This window comes from Fulmarus glacialis, unplaced genomic scaffold, assembly GCF_000690835.1.
Source record: "Fulmarus glacialis isolate BGI_N327 unplaced genomic scaffold, ASM69083v1 scaffold46919, whole genome shotgun sequence".
In the NCBI taxonomy this organism is placed as follows: domain Eukaryota; kingdom Metazoa; phylum Chordata; class Aves; order Procellariiformes; family Procellariidae; genus Fulmarus; species Fulmarus glacialis.
Genome location: NW_009232263.1, coordinates 23,511 through 42,478, shown reverse-complemented (window position 1 = coordinate 42,478; position 18,968 = coordinate 23,511). Strand labels below are relative to the sequence as shown.

The 18,968-nt window shown below is 40.1% G+C and overlaps 1 protein-coding gene across 1 annotated transcript in view; it reads left to right on the top strand.

Annotated features, from left to right (window-relative positions):
- Window positions 1-18,968, top strand: part of MKLN1 (muskelin 1, intracellular mediator containing kelch motifs) — a gene marked incomplete at both ends in the record, with an annotated part of 62,453 nt that overhangs the window by 21,959 nt on the left and 21,526 nt on the right. The window contains one exon of the mRNA XM_009584835.1: window positions 7,652-7,764. Coding sequence (XP_009583130.1) covers window positions 7,652-7,764 — 113 coding nt within the window. The remainder of the gene's footprint in view (window positions 1-7,651; window positions 7,765-18,968) is intronic.

Genomic DNA, 18,968 nt, shown 5'->3' with positions numbered 1-18,968 from the left:
TTTGTAAAAAAGGGTGGAAAAAAAAAAAAAAGGGGGGGGGGGGTATAAGTAACAGTTCCGGTGATTATTGTTCTCCATAATTTTCTGTATCTTCGTCTTGCTTTTATTTAATCAGATTTCTGTGGTGTGTCATTCCTTAATAAATTAAGGAATGCATCTGCCTGCATCTTTGCTAAGTAAATGATTTATATGAGTAAAAGGATTGTTCTTAGGAAAGGTGAAACAAGATTGGGGTGTGAGTAGCAGAGAGGAATATAGGGTGGCATTGAGGGAGTTGGCAAAAAATTACCGTGGCCCTATCTGTTGTGGTCATATGGACGGGGACTGCAGCATGTGACAGGATAGTACCTTGAAGAGTAATTTGCTAAGTCATAGTGAACAAGCAAAAATGCAGCAGTAGCTGCAGTCTTTGGCTTTTACTCAGAGTGTAGTTACGGCTCTAGAGGAAGCACTCGAGTTATTTTGTATATGAAAGCAAACTTTTTTTTGGTCGGAGAGCTTTGAGATTCATTAGAATAAAATGCTGCTGGAGCATTGCTGGTGTTTGCCTACAAAAGAAGCTGTGAACGCTCCCTAGTGGCCTCGGTGAATAAGTAGACAGTGACTGTTTCACAAGCATGCCGAAGAAACATGAGGCTTGTCAATTTGGAAATGATAGTCCTTTAGACCTCCAGAAAATAATATATTCATGGTAATGTGGGTCTTCGTTTGCATTCCTGTTATTTTTTTAAGTCCTAGTAAACTTATTTTCGCTGCCTTTGACTTCAGTTTTCACTCTGCTTTAACAAGGCAGTAAAAAGCACTGATTTTTTTTACTTGCACAAAACTGACCGGGGAGCACACCTGTGGAGGTAGAGTCCCAATGTGGGAGAACTGGGCCTCCCTCTGTCACGCTAGTCCTTTCTTCCTGCAGCTCTATCCAGTGGTGGTGGGATACCTTCAGAAAGTTTCTCTGTGGGGTATTTGGGAAGTTGCCCTTAGTTTTGCTTCCAGGCCCACTGAGGCTTGTAAAAGGCTAAATGTTTTTGAGATTATCAGTTTTGCCATTTAATTTGGCTCATGAGCAAGCCAGGGGAAGTTCTTGGTGCTGTTATTCTTAAAACCAGCTGTTGCTGATTGCTTGAGTTTTCCTTTTGAATATAGGTAGTGTTTAATGAGACTGTGGGAATTTAGCCAGTTGTGTCAGGATGTGTTTTACAGACTGGAGCTGTAAAGCTCCCTGGCTAACCTTGAACAAATCTAATGTTAATGGAAAAAGGAGCAGCAGCATACTCTTCCTTCAAAGACATCCTCCCTTCCTTACCCACACACTTGTTGAGTTGTTTTTTTCAGAAGTCTTTGGCAACTGAAGAAAAACAAGCTCACTTTGCACTCCTTGTTAGAGGGGTGAGGTCCTTTTCAAAAATGAGTATTTTCTGCAACCTTAATCTTTTAGAAATGAAGTGAAACACCAGAATCACACATATAAGGAGGTTCTGAAGTTTCATATCACATAGAATAGGTGTTGGAACCAACTTTTAATCTCTGATATCCAGACCTGCTGTAGCTATAACTGAACTATAAATGGTTCTGCTTTTTGACTAACCTCAAGGAAATATTAACCAGTTACTACTGACTACAAAAATATAGGTTTATTTTTAATAAGTTTTGTAATAGTACTGAGCCTGCTGGATGCACATGTGTTAGTGTTAGGATAGAGGATACGTAGTTGGTAAGCAGTTGAGCTAGATCTCAAGTTAGTGCATTGAGTCACTGAGACTGTTTATGCTCTAAGTTTCAGGTAGAATATAGTTTAACTTGGTCTAAACTGCCTTTTAGCATGTTTTATCTTCCAATTAAGGTAGTCTGAAAGTAACTGAAAGAGCAATTCTGGCATCTCTGCTGGCAACCAGTAACTTGTGCTGTAGCTCATTTCCATCTGATGTTCATGCTCTTAATACCTCTGCAACTGTCTTAGAATAAGTGTAGTGTTCTTTGTGCTTTGAAAAACTCTTAAAAGCAGTTTGAAGTGGAAGTGTAGGCATTTGGGGATACAGAACTGAGAATGCAGCCTGATATCTTCCTATATAAAAAAAAAGGGGAGTTACTGATCCTTACAATGTCTTCCATGCTTTTGATCATATTAATGCTCAGACTGGAATGACTCTGGATGGCAGAATTAGGAAGTTGGTTTTGGTATTTATATGCAGAAACATTTACTAAGGGGCATTCCCAGTTATAGTTGGAAACCACTGTTACGTACTCTAAAGCTTTAGAGTGTAAATGAAAACAGAAGGCTTATGTTATTTCTGCTTTTTCCTACAAGGTGCATGTCTTGAGTAGTTCTCCATATGGGAGGCTGGAGAGTTTTCTGCTCTGTTCTACAAGGAAGGGAAAGTATTTGCCCAACCCAGGTGCATAGATCAAAACAAAAGTATCCCCAAAACACCAAAATGGAAAACAACCCCAAAACTACACAAAAACGTACTGTGTTAAGTGTGCTGAATGTCAGTCATGAAAAGCTATACTGCTATTTATGTAGGCCCTGGTGAAATATTCAAGCAGTAAAATGCAGGCTTGTATATAGTACTGTGTTCCCAGATGCATTAAGCCCTAATGCAGTTTTGGACGAGGATGTAGGCACCTTATCGTGATTAACGTAACTTTGATTATGCCCTCTCAGGCCTTTTTATAATTCAGATACGGCATGCATTTTGAAATAGCAATGCTTATTCTGGAAGAAAGTGGGAATGGGCAAGTGGATTGCCAAATTCAAGTTTTAAGGAATAATGTCGGTACTTTAGAGGAATGTGTGTACTGTGTTTTGGAGATTTTTGGAGATTTGGTTTATAATTCCATAGTTAAGGTAGAATTGATCTCTGCTCTTACAGGGCAGACATAATTTTATGTGAACGACAATGTAGTCCATAAAGCCATATAATTTATTTTGGTAACAGAATTATAGACTATATAGAAATAATTCAATTAAAAGAAGAGAATCTTTTGTGATTCTGTTTGTTTAAATATTCATCTTTTATTTAGATAAAAGTTGATTTATTCATTTAGATAAAGCCTTCTGAAGTTTTCTGACGAGCCTGTTTTAGAAATAATAGCTAAGCAACTAGGATGATTTTTTTGTCTGCATTTCTCTTCTCTTTGGCAAGTGAAACATTTTTTGAAGGAAAATATTAGTGAAATGGTCTTTATTGATGTGTTACCTCTGTTTACTCACTGAAGTGAAACTACTCTATAATTTTGGTTTTATATTATTTTGCTTTTCCTTTCGTAGGAAGGAATTCTGCTTACTTCATTCTATTAGATAAGTGAGAACAAATCTGTAGGTTGGGAACAGTGGGAGATTCAGAGCAGTGGGCAACGCAGTAGAAATTGAGGCTGGTTCAAAAGCAGCATGGAAGGATGAAAAAGATGAAGTGAGAGCAGCAGACATGAAGGATCTGTTTTGCCTGAGGAGAACATTGCTCTCCGTAAGATATTTAAAGGCAGGACTTGTGTATGAGATGAAGAGATCTCTAAAACAAAACACAGATGGCTTCTAAGCTCTGAAACACAAACAGCTGCTGAATCCTGGAGGTTACTCAACTTCATAGCGCTTTCACATTTGAGAGGAAGACTGTATGCCTACCCAGACCAGTCCTAGCCTGAAAAAACTTACATCCAGACACCATCTACACTGAACTGTGATTCAGAAACTGAATGGTGTGATACTTCAAGACAATTTAAGGTCTGGCTTTATACTTGTGCTCTAAGTGCTCCTTACAAAGTGGACAATGCTGCTTGCAGGTAACTAATTCTATGGTTACTACATAGGGAAGTGACGTCCTTTCGTAGAAGGCTTTTGAGATGTCTTACGCCTGGATTTTTTACTTCTGAGACGAGTCCTTTTTAGTTCTAGGGACACCGATTCTCAAATACACCCTCAGCAAGTTTGGGCTGGTAGCAAATTGGGAGGGCAGTGGTTGATGAAGTAGAGAATAGGGCTTTAGCAAGTCAAAGGGACCCTGATGGTCTGCAGGGAGGTTCAGCCAAGACAAATGCAGAGTCCTGAACAGCTGTGTGCAATAGTATAGGCTGGTGACTGACTGCATGGAAAGAAGATTTGCAAGGTGGTAGACAGCTGAATGTGCATCAGCAATGTGTCCTTGTGGCGATGAAGGCCAACCTCCTGGTAGGCTTTAGTAGCAGAAGTACGGCCAGCAGGTTAAGGAGAGTGATGATGTTCCTCTGTTAGTTACTTGTGAGGCCACTGTGCCCAGTTTGGACTCTCTGGTACAATAAGGTTGGTGACAATCTGAAAGGGAGCCCAGTGAAGGGCCACCAAAGTGGTCGGGGGCTGGAGCATGTAATGTATGAGGAGATGCTTAGGGAGCTGGGTTTGTTCAGCTTGCAGAAGAAAAGGCTCATGGGAGGATCTTAGAGCTGTCTTCAACTAGCTGGTGGGAGAGCATGGAGAAGATAGAGCCAGACTCATTTTGGGGGGGTGCACAGGGATAGGATGAAGGGCAACAGACACATTGCTGCAAGGGAAATTCCAGTTAGATATTGGGAAAAAAAAAATCATAATGAAGACGGTCGGTTGTTGGAGCAGACAGTTCTAGACAGTATCTTCATGTTTGGAGATATTCTAAGTGTAACTGAATACTTCCCTGTGCAACCTGGTCTGTCGCTGAAGTTAGCCCTACTATGAGAGATTGGGGAGACAACTGATAGACCAGGTGACTTGCAGAGGTGTTTTAGGTCCATAATTAGAGCATATTCTATGGAGAACTGTTCTAGCAGAGACATGGAAATACCATTTGACCAAAGTGTTTAGTTAAATATGTCACCAGGATTGGAATGTATTTGTTGTGCATATTAGCACGTAAAACCAGAAACGCTCGGGCGTACCACGCATCTTTTATTGGCCTGGCTTTAGCAGCTTGCCACGTAACATCCTGATCGGGTGAGGAAGACACACTGTACCAGAATCCCACCAAGGATTTCACCACACAGAGAAAGTGGGGTTAACAGAAGTTAGAAAAGCTGACTTAGAGAACATATGTGAACCTAGACTGAAACTACCCCAGGATTTTTGGTATTTAACAGGGATTGGAGAAGGCTGCTTTGCATACTCTTTTGAAAAATAGAACTTAAGGAGAGGTTGAAAGGAAATATGTTAACTTTTGGGAAGGTACGTTCTCTAGTAATTTGAGGAGTGCTCTGGCACCTTCTAGTCTTCCAGAGAGTAAGGGAAGAAAAGAATTCAGACATTATAGAAACATTTTTCACTGAGCAAGCAGTTTAGAAATATTCACAGAACATATTTAATTCAAAGTGTTGAATTTGCATTGAAAAATAAATGTCAAGGAGATAAGGTTAAGATGCCAGAGGAGAAATTTGACTTCCTAAATGTAGCTGGTAAAAGCTTTGGGTAAATATAACCGCTTTCATGTTTTTCTTGTTGCCTTGCATGTAGGTTTGAAAATTCTTCTGGTTTGTCCCTAAAGCAGAATAGAGGCTTGCTTTAATAAAGAAGCATCAATATTGCTGTGTTACATATTGCTCAGACACAAAGGAAGAATCCTTCCCTCTGCCAGAGCAAGATGCCCTGCTTGCATGTTGAGTTCCCTAGTTGCTACTAAAGCAGAAATAGTTATATTGATGTGAGGCTGCTGTGCTTCCCTCAAGCTCCCCACTCCTGCTGCCTGGAAGTTTGTGGTCTCTTCCCTGTGTCTGCCCTCTTCTTTGAGTATTTGCTGATATGTTGTTTAGGTGGCAATGCCTGGGAATGCTGGGCATGCATCCTGGGTCTGTCCTGGTTGGATCTCTGCATACAGGATGAAAAAATAACTCTCCCCACAAAATCTGAATTGACAAGTAGAGCAGAAGGTGTGATACTGGGTGGGGAACAGAGTGAAGTTTGACTTTAAAAACAAACAAACAAACAAAACCAAAACCCAAACAACTAATTTTTCCTTCTACCATTGGAGAACAGTTGCAAACTTTAGAAGAACTATGAAAAATTACTTTCTTGACATTACCATCAACAGATGCATTTATGCATTAAGAAATGTTCCTTTAAAAATACAGAAACCTGCTATAAAAATATGTAAATAGTTCTGTAATAAGCCATAGGACTAAAAAATGATAGTCATTCTGAGTCTAGGTGGTGATGGAGCCTTTCCTTCATCTGAGCTACAGTTTCACATCAAGATGAAAAATAAGTTTGGCACACTGTTCATGTACACTTGTGTTATCACGGTTGCTCTCGGACTCTGGGGATGCTCACAGTTCGCACTAGCTGTATGATTGTACCCCTCTTTCAGTGCTTACATGCCATTTAATTCTGTCAGCTCGGTTTAGGTAACTTTCAAAATCTGAGTTTTCATCAGATTCATTCAGGTTTGCTATTAAATTTCATCTGAGACAACAAAGCCTTTACAGGCAGGCATGACGTTTTGGCAGGGCCCCAATAGGATACTTAGCTGGTGCCAAATCTTTTATTTTTCTCGGCTATCAATGAAGCTGTTGTGGTAATGTGGGTTTTGTGAGCTGTGAGAATTTATGCGCACAAAGGGACCTGCTCTTTGCAGGGAACACTGGGAGCCCTGAGTCCAGGAGGAAGGGTAATTAAAGTTAATGAACCAGGGTAACCTTTCCATGGTGATGACCACTATCCTGATGGTAGGTAAGGGTCAGGGACTATTCCCATTTTATAATCGCACTTCTAACTCTGCTCTTTAATTGGTGTTGGCTTAAAAATTGGCCGTTACCTCCATAATAGAACTGGTTTGTGGATTTTAAAGGAGTTTTTCAAAGCTCTGCAAGCCTTCAGTGGCTTGTTCTTCTTGGACTTGGCTTTGTGTTGTGTTTTAATGTAGTCTAAAAATGAAGTATTTTTAGCATTTGGGACCAGATAGTGATGTTTCTATAATGGGAGCAGCTTAGTTATCTCTCCATGTCAGAACAGAGACTTCCTCCTTAAATGCTTCCCATGTTCAGAGGCTTCATCTAGTTTTATCAGCAAGTCTGAGAAGCCTTTGAACTCGCTGCACACGGAGCGGTTGTGGGTTTAAGGTAATAGGCTCTAAAGATGGGCCTGAAACACTGACTTAAATCTGTAACTCTTCTACTGACTTGTTTTTGTGGCATCAGGTAAGTTAGTTTATGCAAGGTGCTTCCCTTGAAGAGGATTTCATCGTTGAAGTAAATTTTCCTTTGTAAGGGATGGACTAAAGAGAAAAGCTTTGTTGCTGCTATCTCAGAAGTCTTTCTAATCTATAGATCTTGCACCAAATGGGGTACCAGCTGAGATGTCATTGATAGACTGAAATGCACAGTATCCAAAATGCTAAATATTGTTCATTTGTCTTTCTTGAATTTTAATCAGAAGGCTGTGGATTTGTTTGCCTCTTACGTATATGTAGAAATAGAAGATTACTCCTTGAGAATTGGCTGTCTATCAATACTAAAAATTTCCATTACTAAACCAAACCACATTTCTTTGTCCTGGTGATTGGTTCCATTCAAAGAAGAGCAGTGCTTCAAGTAAGAATTGGTTTCAGTTTCCCTTCTGATAGTCTGTCTATTTGTCACAGGTGTTTTGTAGGTATTGGCCTATTCAAAGGCATTCTCTTCTTAAAATAAAATTAACGTGTTCTTCCTTTTTTAATAGAAACTGTCTATTTGTTTGGTGGCTGGGATGGAACTCAGGATCTGGCTGACTTCTGGGCATACAGTGTGAAGGAAAACCAGTGGACCTGTATATCCAGGGATACCGAGAAAGAGGTCAGTTCTGCAAATGTCCATATTGTTAATAATATATAAATTGTTGCACAGACAAATGCCATGCTTCTGAAGTGCTTGTATTGATGTATAGTGTACAGTGAGAGCCACAAAATTCAGACCTTCAAGTTCTGAAGACTTTTGAAATGCTTACATTGGGAAAATGTATGATGGATGTGAATTTGAAGTGTTAAGATTACTGGAGGGGAAAGGTTTATTTCTCAAGAGCAGAGTGATCAGCCAAAAATCAGTTCAGTGAGTAGAACATGAGTAGAACATGAGTTAAATAATTTGATAGGACTGAACAACCAGACTGACTAATAAACACTTCAGATTTGATGCTGGTGTTGAGCTTCAGAAACAAATTGTTTATTTTTTTAGCTTCTGTCAAAAATGTGAGTAGAAATGGACAACTAACAGACGGAAATCTAGAGGAGAGGGGTAACTGCCGGAGGCCATGTAATCCCACGAGCTTTTATGGTATTCATTTGAGCCATTTTCCTTGGCCTGTTTTGCTCAGTATTTGACATATGAAACGTCTGAAATGAATGTAGTTGGGTTATAGGAGGTAACAAAGAAAAGTCTAAGACCTTAGGCTTGTGTAATTTATTTTACTGTATACTGTGAAATGTTAAAGTTCCATGTGGTTATTGTGTTTTGAGTTTGTTACTTGTTTGTCAGAGCATAACTTAAGAAATCCATGAAGCCTCTTCTTGAAGGCCTGAAAAGTTTGAGATTACACCACCTTTTTATAAATTCAGGAGTTGGTTTCCCCAACTATTTGAAAAAAAGTATAAAAATGTCTTATTTCCCATTTGTATTTTTCCAGTTTCTTGTCATAGCTTATTTTGTGAGCTTCCGTACCAGATTAAATAACGCTTTAATATTGCCATTTTTCCTGGCAAAGGTATTTAGAGGTTGTAATCAAGTAGGACAAATAGCCTGAGCTGAAAAAAAATCTCACAGTAAGGCACTTCCCGTAGCCTTCAAATCTCTGTGCGTGTCATGCACTTACTGTTTCTAACATCCTTTACAAAATGGGCAAAAAACTGAACGCGATATTCCCATTTCTATCATAATAGAGTTGAGTAAAGGTAAAATTGTCCTTACATTTTATATCCTTGTAAGCTGTTTTTTTACTGTTATTGTAAGGTGTTTTTTTTATTCTTAAGTCATTTTATCACTGCCCATGGCTACTCGTGTGTTTACTGATATGATGCTGAAGCCGGATTTAGACTTCCAGGGTCCAGTCCTGCAGGCTGTGCTTGTGTTGCTTCTGTTTGTCTTGAACCATGGGTTTTATTATTTTCCTCACTGTTTACCCAACAGGTAACCTCCTTAAGATAAGGAGGGGTGTGTGTGACCAAGGGGAAATTCGGACTCATCTCTTTTATCGACTATATGGAAAGATAAACAGCTAGACCTTCCTTTCCTTTGTCTCCCTGTATAAGGAGGTTGGGAAAGTGAAGAATAACAATAGAAAAGAAGGCACAACAATTCTAATTGTCTCTTCTTTCACTTGTCTTCTTGCTTTGTAGCTGCTTAGTGTGTACTTTTGTCTAGCTCAGGATGCAGTGAAATAGGGCCTTCCTGTCAAAAAGGGGTTACCGTTTGTTTTTTTCCTGCACAAACCAGTGTGGGTAGTTCCGGTATTTAGGGGATTAATTTCCTTTCTTGCTGGGATCCTGCTTCATCCAGTTGAGCTTCTGTAGAGCTTGGGAGGCCTGGCTGGGATGCAAGGCATCAGCAGTGCCAGGAGCAGCGTATGTTTTCTCTTTAAGTTCCTCATGCCTGACTCTGGCAGGGTAACGCTGGGATGGGAAAAAGAAGGGATATGCAAAGGACGGCTGCGTAGGAGAGACAGTAGAAGAGATGAGTTGATACAATAAAGTGGCTATAAAGGGATTTTGGAGGGAAAAAAAATCAGAGTGCAGTGGAAGGTCAGGAAATTCAGATGGAAGATGGGAAGGGTCTTGGGCTGAGAGGAAGCAGGATAGGGGAATTTAAAAAAAAAAAAATGGAGGACGAGTTGAACGTATGGGGAATTTTGAAGAAGAGATGTGCTTAATAGAGAAAAGTGCGAAGAATTGTGTGTGGCTTTAGAAATGGACTTCTAGAAGGACTCTCTGCGTGTATATAGTCTGCAGTGAGGTTCAGAAGAAGGCCTGCCAAGGTATAGTCCAGGGTTTTGGTGACTTAGCGAGATACAATGAACTGGCGGCTGCTGTACTTGCAAAGCAGCAGTGTGGTGTTTTTTTTTTTTCCCTAAAAAGATCTGGATAAAACCTGATTTAGAAATGAAAAGGTCAATCTCAAATGTTGAGAAGTAAATTAAAAAACAGACTTCAGATGTTTCTCTAATAGGGACATCAACTGCTCACAAATAATTTGCAAAAAGGGAATGTCTGTCGACATGGAATTTTAAAAAATACTCAGAGTAGATTCCAGTAGAACTCAGTCTTGTTTTTGTGTTGTATTGTGCTTGTTCTGCTTCTAGCTCTTTTGTTCTAATTAATCAGTGACAGTGGTTAAATTAGCCACTCAATAATTAAGCTTGGACAAGAGCAGAATATGATAAAAGTTGCATCTTATCCAGTGTTATCGTAGGGGTAACACACGGTAATGCTTTTGGGTAAAGGTACTGGTAGCTTCTGTTGCAATGCGTTATGAAAAGGTGATGTGACCGTCTTAATAAACTCTGTTGCTGCTGTTTTTCAAAATTTGCCAGTGAGCTGGTGAAATGTCTCTTTGTCACCTGAAGTTGAATTTGTGATTTTTAACAGTTAGACTACCAAAGCTAATTTTCCATAGCCCTTTTTACATCAGGAAAAAATGCTCACAGCACTGCTGGTGTAGCCGATCACTTACAGTCTTAAAAAGGAGGTCTAGAGGACCTGCTTGCAGTGTTGGGCTGAACCTCCAGCGTACCTACCACAGCTGCTGATGGACAAACTGACCTGAATTAGAACTTCCCCACCATCCCTTCAGCGTACGGATCCGGCAAGGCTCCTGCAGTCCCTGTCAAATCATCCTCCTCCAAGCCTGCATCCTTCCAAGGAGATGCACCATGGAGCAGCTCATGACCTCTCAACTGTACCCACAACTTCTGTCTCCTCTGTGGAGCGCTCGAGTATGCAACAGCTCTATGAATCAGTTGGCATGAAGCACAGCCAAGACATGTGAAGTCTAAGAGCCTTTAAGGGTTTTTACTCTGAACCAAGTGGAATGTTCTGACAAATGCTGTTGTCTCCAGGGTTTATTAGTGGTTGTAGATCAGTAGACCTTTTCAGGATTTGGGAATAAATAGCTTTGAAAAAACAAGCCTTGTCATTCCTTGGGTATTTTGATCCTAGGCCAGTGTCAATTAATAGAGAAACTTAATGTGTATGTTTTGGTGTCTAATATTTCTAGTTTCCAAGCAGCAACTTTCTCTTTAGAAGGCTAATTTAGTGAAATTCAGTACAGGAGGACAGTTTAAGTGAACTGTAGGAAAGACTTTGCTTGGTGCAAATTGATAGTTATGTGGATTTTTAAATGGGATCAAAATGCTGAAGGATGTTGATGCCTCTGGAGATTTGATAAATGAGAGTAAAGAATTGTGATAGTTGGCATATTTTGTATATCACTAGTATCTCTGTACCTTGTTTCAGTATTTCCTAGACACGTGAGAAGAGATACAGGATCTCCCTTCAGAGTGTTATTGCATGAATTGGTAGCTTCTGTAGTGCGTATTTGTAAATATGGTATATTGACTCATCCACATCCTGGCTTTTTTAGAGGAAAATTCTGCTCACAAATCAGTTCTGTGAAGGACGTGGAAATTGTGTAAATGGGTTAGGTTTAGGTGACACTGTGCTTCTCAAAAACTTTTTAAGCATTTCTTGCCAAAGGCTGTTAGGTAGAAGTGAAGGTCTTGTCATGGGTTAACTGGTTGAGAGGATAAATTGTTCCTCACAATGAAGGAAAGCGTAGGTCAACAAGTGCCTACTGTTCAGTAGGTTCAAAATGATCTAGAAAATCGGTGTATTGTAAGGTGGCAGTTTGCTGCTAACACCAAGTGCTTTTCCAGGTTACTGAAAGTAAAAGCTGACAAGAGTGGAAAGATCTCATAATAGTGAGAGCCAGGGTGAATTTCATCTGCTGTTGTATTTCCAGTTAAATTTTCTACGGTGTCTGCATGCATTTCTTTACGTTTGTTGACATGGATGAATTTACCCAAAGCTTCCAATGTCATATTATCACACAAGCGTTTTATGCACTTGTAAGCGTTTGTGACACCCATGACTGATTTTTTTGGGTGTGATGCAGAAATATGTAAGCGTATCTATGTAAAGCTTTTACCCTATGCTGTTTTAAGTGTAGGAACTGAACTAGTCTCAAATATTGACTCCTTCCCACAGATGGTGATACAGTTTGGAAGACGCTTTAAGTAACTTGAGGCTTTTTTGTTTCAAATATTGTGATGTTTATGGACTTGAGATCTAATATACCGAATCTGCCATGTCCTACTTCTGAGTACTTCCAGTTGTACAGATGCTCAGTTGTACAAGATGCCTGGTGCCACAAAAGCACATAGGGAGAAAGCAGCTGTCCCCAAAAGCCTGCAATAGAAACTTGGATACTGCAGATATACCTCTGAGCCAACTTCCTAAATAGTGTAAATGCCTACAAAAGTAGGGACAAAGAAGGCAGATGCTGAAGTGAACCAAATGAAAAGTATTCTAGGCTGATCCTAAATATCGCATGCTAATGTTTTATTTTCTTCCCTGCTTAGTAGCATAATGGTTTTAAAATGTTCTAGCCAGTATTCTTTCTCCAAAATGTTAGAGAGAGACTTGCAGATATGGCTGACTAACTTCTCCAGTGATTTCCACATAGGCAGCTTAAAACAAAAAGACTCTGTTGAGGGAGGAGTACCTCGATAATTTTAATTTTTTTTAATAAAGTTTTTGGAAAAGGTTTTCAGCTTTTAAAGGTAATTTCTTATTTGCTTATGCTACCTTGTGTGCCTAAGGAGCTCTGTCGTCTTAACCCTTGTTTATTTGTCTTTTTTAACTTCGATGTTTTTTTAAAGAAAAGATCATCCGTATTTTAAAACAGCTCTGGGTCTTAAGCTATTCCGTTCCATCACTAGGTGCCTGTAGTTCTTGCTTCCAGTATGGAGAAAGCACAGAAAACCAGCCAAACTTCAGCTGTTCCTAACACCAGATGTTTCAGTGTGTGGAGGTCCCTTTCTTCCACGCATTGATATTGAAGTCAGTCTCATAGAGAAGAGAGTACTTAAATAAATGCATTATGCACAGTGTTCTGAAGGCTGCAAAACTCTGGCAGTCCTGGAGCTTGTGTGTGCCAGCGTTCAGATTATACGTGGATTTCCAAACCATCATAAAGCCTTCAGTTTCGAAGGGTGCAGCTTGTAAACTGCTTTTATACCTTGAAGTAATGCATCATGCATAGTTGATTTGTGGCGTTTATGTTCCAATAAAAATCACCACTTCAACTCTAGCTTATGATGAGTTTACTGCTCTGATCTGGAATGCAGCTTTATTTTACTTATATGACTTTATTAGGAAGTTATTGCATCATCCAGTTCCCTGAAAATCGCAAATGAGGCAGTATATGGAGACACGCTAGGGTGGCTGTGAGTGCATCTCAGGGAAGATGACACATTATTCACCTTCTTAAAGTATTACAGAATTTTCAGGTAAGGATTTAGTGAAGCGATGAATATTGGTATAAGGAGTGCTGATTTATATCCTTTTGGGTTTTAAAGACACAGAAATATGCACCTGTAAGACAAGAGCCAGCTGGAATCCCTGGAACCCTGCGTTTCACACTGAATGGATGGGGAAAAAGGATTTTAAAGAAACAGGAGAGTATGTGGGGGTAGAGGGTGGGAGGAAAGCTTCTTCTCTTGCCAGAAAGGTGAAAGTAGCTTCGCACACCAGCCAACTTTGCCTTGGGAGTTAGTCTCTTATTTCAGCTAGGCTGTGAAAGACTTCCGTTACATTAACACTCCTCAAGCTGTACAAATACAGAAATCCCTAAAGAAATATCAGTTATCCCAGAATGGTAACATAGGGGAAGCATTCTCAAGTAGTATCAGACAAATCCTTAGCTAAATTGTCTGGATAATTACATGCTTGAAAATGTAGTAAGTTTTTGTGGACCTTGCTGCTAATAATGTATTTCTGCGACCGGGTTTTGGACTTAAGTAATTAGGACTTAAGCTTTCTGGACTGTCTCAAGAGCATATATTGGCAGAATGGATAGTGCATTGGTATGTTGAGTTCCCAGACCTGAAAGAGCTTAGTATGTTTAATAGGACTTAATCCATGAATTTTCCAGGGCATATTTGTGGTGGAGATTTTATTGATGCTGGGATTCAGGAATTGTTGGGTTCTAGTCCTTGCATTACCCCAAGCATGCTTTGTTTTCAGTGCTCTGTCTTTAAAAGCTCCTCCACACGTGCTTGCTGCCGTGTGTTACGCTTACTTTTCTTTATATGTGGAAGAGAAGGGTTTAGCATGGCGCTTCACAGACCTCCAGTGAAAATACTTGCACTGTTTCTTGGCTGATTTTCCTCTGTGTAGATTATTGCAAAATTGAAGACGCTTTGTTTCTGAAACTATGACACAGCAGAGACTAGCTGCGTGCTGCACTTCCAGTGGTAATTGATGCGGTTCCTGCAGCTGGATAACTAAATTATGTTCTGAGAATAGCTGAAAGGCTATATAAACAAAAGTTTCAGAAGCTACATCTTTCCTCATCTGTCACTTAGTTCACAGTTCTGTTTTTTCAATGCTGAAAATACTCTGTTCTGATTTTATATATATATATTTTTTTCTCTTGCCATGTTGCTGTAATAGCTAACAGAGGAAGCTTGCATTAAACTGTACTTAGTATCTGTATCCCTGAGATGGCAATCTCATAGCCATGGGTTAGCCTGAGGGGAAGAACTATACAGCCAGTTTTATGACTTCCTAACACCTGTGGGTACAAACTATTCCTTTGTCATCTGTTTAAGACTGTCTTCACTTTCTCAGAAACATCTAAGAGCCTGTGACTGTCAAAGTATTTAGACTTATAATTTCATGTTTATCTATCACGAGCTTTTCAAGGACAATTAATTAAAAAAAAAAAATTCTAGCCTTGCTGCATCCTCATCTTTGTGGCTAAACAGTCCATAAATGACTAGTTAAATTTTTTTCAGCCTGCTGGCCTGTTGGTCTGCAAGTGTGGCTGTAGCGAAGCCGAATAGTTTGCATCTATGGAAAAATCTCTCTTGGCTGGACCTTCGCTAGCCATTGTTACTGGTAATGAGAGGACAGCGTGAACTTATGATGCATGCAAAAATGACCTCATTCAACATCCTGCAATTGTTAATGGGGTTAGTTAAATTTGGCCCACAAGGGATGTTGTCCTGAGGGCCCATCTCTCAGAGCTGGTGAAGGCTCTGGTTCTGTGGTGGGTTGTCTGTTATATTTCATTGGTGTTACTGAAAGCAAAGCTGAGCATTTGATCTGTACCAAAGCAACAATTTACTTGTTAAAATTTAAGAAACTATGATTTGATTCACATTTCATCAGTGTGAGCAGCGCTCAGTTTGCAGATATGTTGTGCCTTTTGTTAGAAATAGCACAGTATTGATGTTCTTTCGCTTCAAGGTTGTCTTGTACTAAGGTATTACTTCAGTGCTTCTCTTGTTTGCATTTGTAAGGTGGATCACATAGGCTGGATGACTTATTTTTGACTGTAAACTAAAACCTAGACAAGACCTTTGTATGCGTTCCTGAAATCTGCTTCACATAAATGAAAGAATTATTTCACGCTGTTTGTATGCTTGAAGCTCTGTGAGTTTTTTTCCCCTTTCCACTATTCCACTTGCTTGCCTAGAAATTCTCTTGATCATAGGATGCCTTGGTTTACTGCAACATGAGATCCATGGTGTTATGCATTGCTGGAAGGCCTTGGTGATACCTTAGTGTGAAAGCAAGCCAAGTGAGAGCACATAGCTCAGAAATGACCCAGGAATGTGGCTCCCTGCACTGGTAGTAACGCAGGCATCGGTTGCCAAAGTTGTTTCTGCACTGTAGGTAAACTCATGCAACACAGCTGTCAAAAGCAGAACATTGGTGCTTTGGAAAGTTCACGAGTCAATTCGTAGGGCACACTTTATTTCTTTAGAGGTGCATTAATCAGGGTTCATCAGAAGTCAATAGATCATGTGCTAGTTCATTCCTTTATGAAAATACTCTGGCATTAGTTGTTTCTGCAAGCAGGCCTGCTGGGAGACTAATTTTTAACAGGTAATATCATGGGAATAGAACATTAAGCATCTGTTCATTTTCGTAGCAATGTTCATGTGCTGCACTGAGTCTGTGCTCATCTGTGCTGTGATGAATCTGCACTGATCCCTTAAGGATGGAGCAAACAGGCTGGGTAAAGTCTTATGTAGGACTGGAAGGGATGGGCCCCTCATGGGTCATCAAATCCAGTCCACTGCTGTCATAAGGATCACGTCGTATGGTCTCTGAGCTTAATCATTTGACTTATAAGCTCATTGAACAGTCTTTCAAAAATAGAACACCAGGCCATTTATTTTTTACTTTTAGTCTAAGCAGGGAAAGTTTCTTTAGGGAAGGCTCAGCTTGAGGCCATGAAATATCAACAGTCAGAAATTAGGACTATCCCAAACGTGTGCATGCTTTTAGGAAGAAAAAAAAGCTTCATCGTGTTTAATTTTTTGTTTTCCCACCTTAAATAGATGAATCAAAACTGTATGCTAAAAGCTGCCTCTGGCTTTAATCTGCTCCATCATGTCTGAGTCAGATGCCCAGAAAGGACTTTGCAACTAAATCTATTTAGTTGTATTGCTATAGGAGGGTACTTGTAAGCAGATTAGCCATAGCTCAAATACTACGCCTGACCGAAGGGTATCTTCCTTGTCTTAGCTGTGGCTAGACTTCTTAATAATCAATTATTTGCAAATACTTGTCAGAAACTTTTTGATGTCCGAACCTAATATTTGTCACAAGATATTTAAGTGTTTTGTGTGAAAAATTGTGTAGACCCATGGCTTTCCAGTACTGGTCCTGGGGAGTTTTAAGCGTTGTGATTCTTAGCCAGGTTCTGATCTATTTAATAGACTTCCCAAAATGTTTATTGGCAGAACATACTTAACTTGCATACTCTCAAAGAATATTCTTTATAGCTGGTACAACAGCTGTAAAAGTAAGTTGGAATATGTGTTATCTTCCATAAATAGTGGCAAGAATATCTTAGAGTGGAAATGCATGGCTGCTGACCTAGTGTAACTGTTAGCTTCAAACGCTGCTTTAAGCTTTTACTTAAGGCAAACTTGCAGAGTAATTGAATGAATGGAGTGTACATTCAGCATCCAGAATTTGTTTTTTGGAACTAGACTCCCATCTTGTGCTCCTAGAAACATTTCAGATCCCAGTTTAATCCTTAGCTGCATCTACCCCGTATGACATTCAAAGGTTTTTAAGTCTGGCGCCAGAGCTGTCAAGTCTTGGACATCAAATGACACGTGTAGCACTGATTTCTGCCGTCATACAGGGTAGGAAAAAGTAGCTGGGATATGCTATTTATGGGATGGTCTTGCACGCTTAAGAAACCCTTACAGGCGGCGCACACCCCTGGCCGTGTGCCTGTGCTGGGCTGCTCTGGCCACGAGCGCTGTCGTGATGAGACTGATCATGCAAGACCCTGCTCCCTCTCGTGACTTGGTGCTCCTGGCACGTGGTCGGTGGTTGCGCCGGTGTTAGAAGTAATGCATCAGCCTCCGCTCATTTTGCTTTGTGTTTTGGGCTGATGGGCAATACAAATGCCCTATGCTACTGTAAAAAACCCAATAGATTCAATTCTTTTGTTACGTTTCCGGCACTCCTAGGTTATGAGAAGCTTAAAATGCCGTCTGTGAGCAGCTTGTATGGGATGAAAGTGTTTTATTTTGTGTATGGCTGTAGTTGTTTCTCTTGCTGAATTTAGTACTCATCTAGAGTAAAGCAAATCGTTTTGAGCTACAGCTTAGATTAAACATTTTGGGAGCATGCATTAGCTGAAGACTGGCATTGATAAAGCCCTAACAAGCTCTAATCTTAAAAAGCATATAGACTTGAATGAACGCCAAGAATAATATGCATTTCCTTTCATTTTCAAGATTGTGGAGAACTTTCCCTTTTTTTGGGGGGGTGGGGTGGAGGAGGAAATGAATTATACTCTGAAACTGGGAAATGAGAGCAATTAATCTCTGCAGTTGTGTGTAGGCAGGAGGGACTATTTGTTGCATGACAGCCTGCTCTCAGAACTGGAAACAAAGTAGGTTGTTTGTGTCTTTTTATGTCCTCGTCCTAGTTGCTTTAGGACAAGAGCATTTACCTCATGACGCTTATTTTTGAACTTTATACTGGAGGCAGTGTTCACATTCCATTCAGTCGTTTACAGCACCAAGAAGGGAGAATTAGTCAGCTGTTCTTTGTTTTTATTTCCCTGACTCTTGAACAGGGTCCAGGCTTGCTCCTGAGGTTTTTCATCTGGATCAGTCTGAATAAAACAGATTTTCTTGCAACTGAAAACCCTTTATTTGCAAAAGGTTGTGATAACCAAAAGAAGCCAAGCTCCCCCAGTTTCTGTTTGGGAGGGTGGCATGGGGAGTGGAACTCGCTTCCCGCAGTCCTGTTCGCATTAAAGTGGGTTCGTAGGACACTTACTTAAAAACAAAACAAAAAATGAAAGCTATCATGTTTGTGCCTTAGCGGAGCATGCCAGGATGCTGTTGCTAAGATGATGCATGCCGATTCTGGCATAAATAGTTATTTGAGCAGACCCTACCCTAAGGAGTTGAGTCCCAATCCTTTCTCTCCTGTATAGGAACAAATCAATTATTCTAAGGAGGCAGTGTTGTCTCTCGGTGCTGTTGTGTTGCTTTTTGAAAACGTTTTGTAAGTTAGTCCTTAAGTGGGATAATTGCTTTCAGCATTTGCAAGTTAAATGAAGAAAGCTCTAATTAGATTTTATAAAGTGGCTTAGCATGTTGAGAAGGCTTTTCATAAAGTATACTGTGTATTCACTTGGCGTTGCACAATTGAATTTCGTGTAGCACTGATGAAACCAAAAAATCCTATTTGGCCTTGGTCGCTCCTGGGCGCTTAAAGGGTTGAAAGCCTGTCTTAGGTACTCCT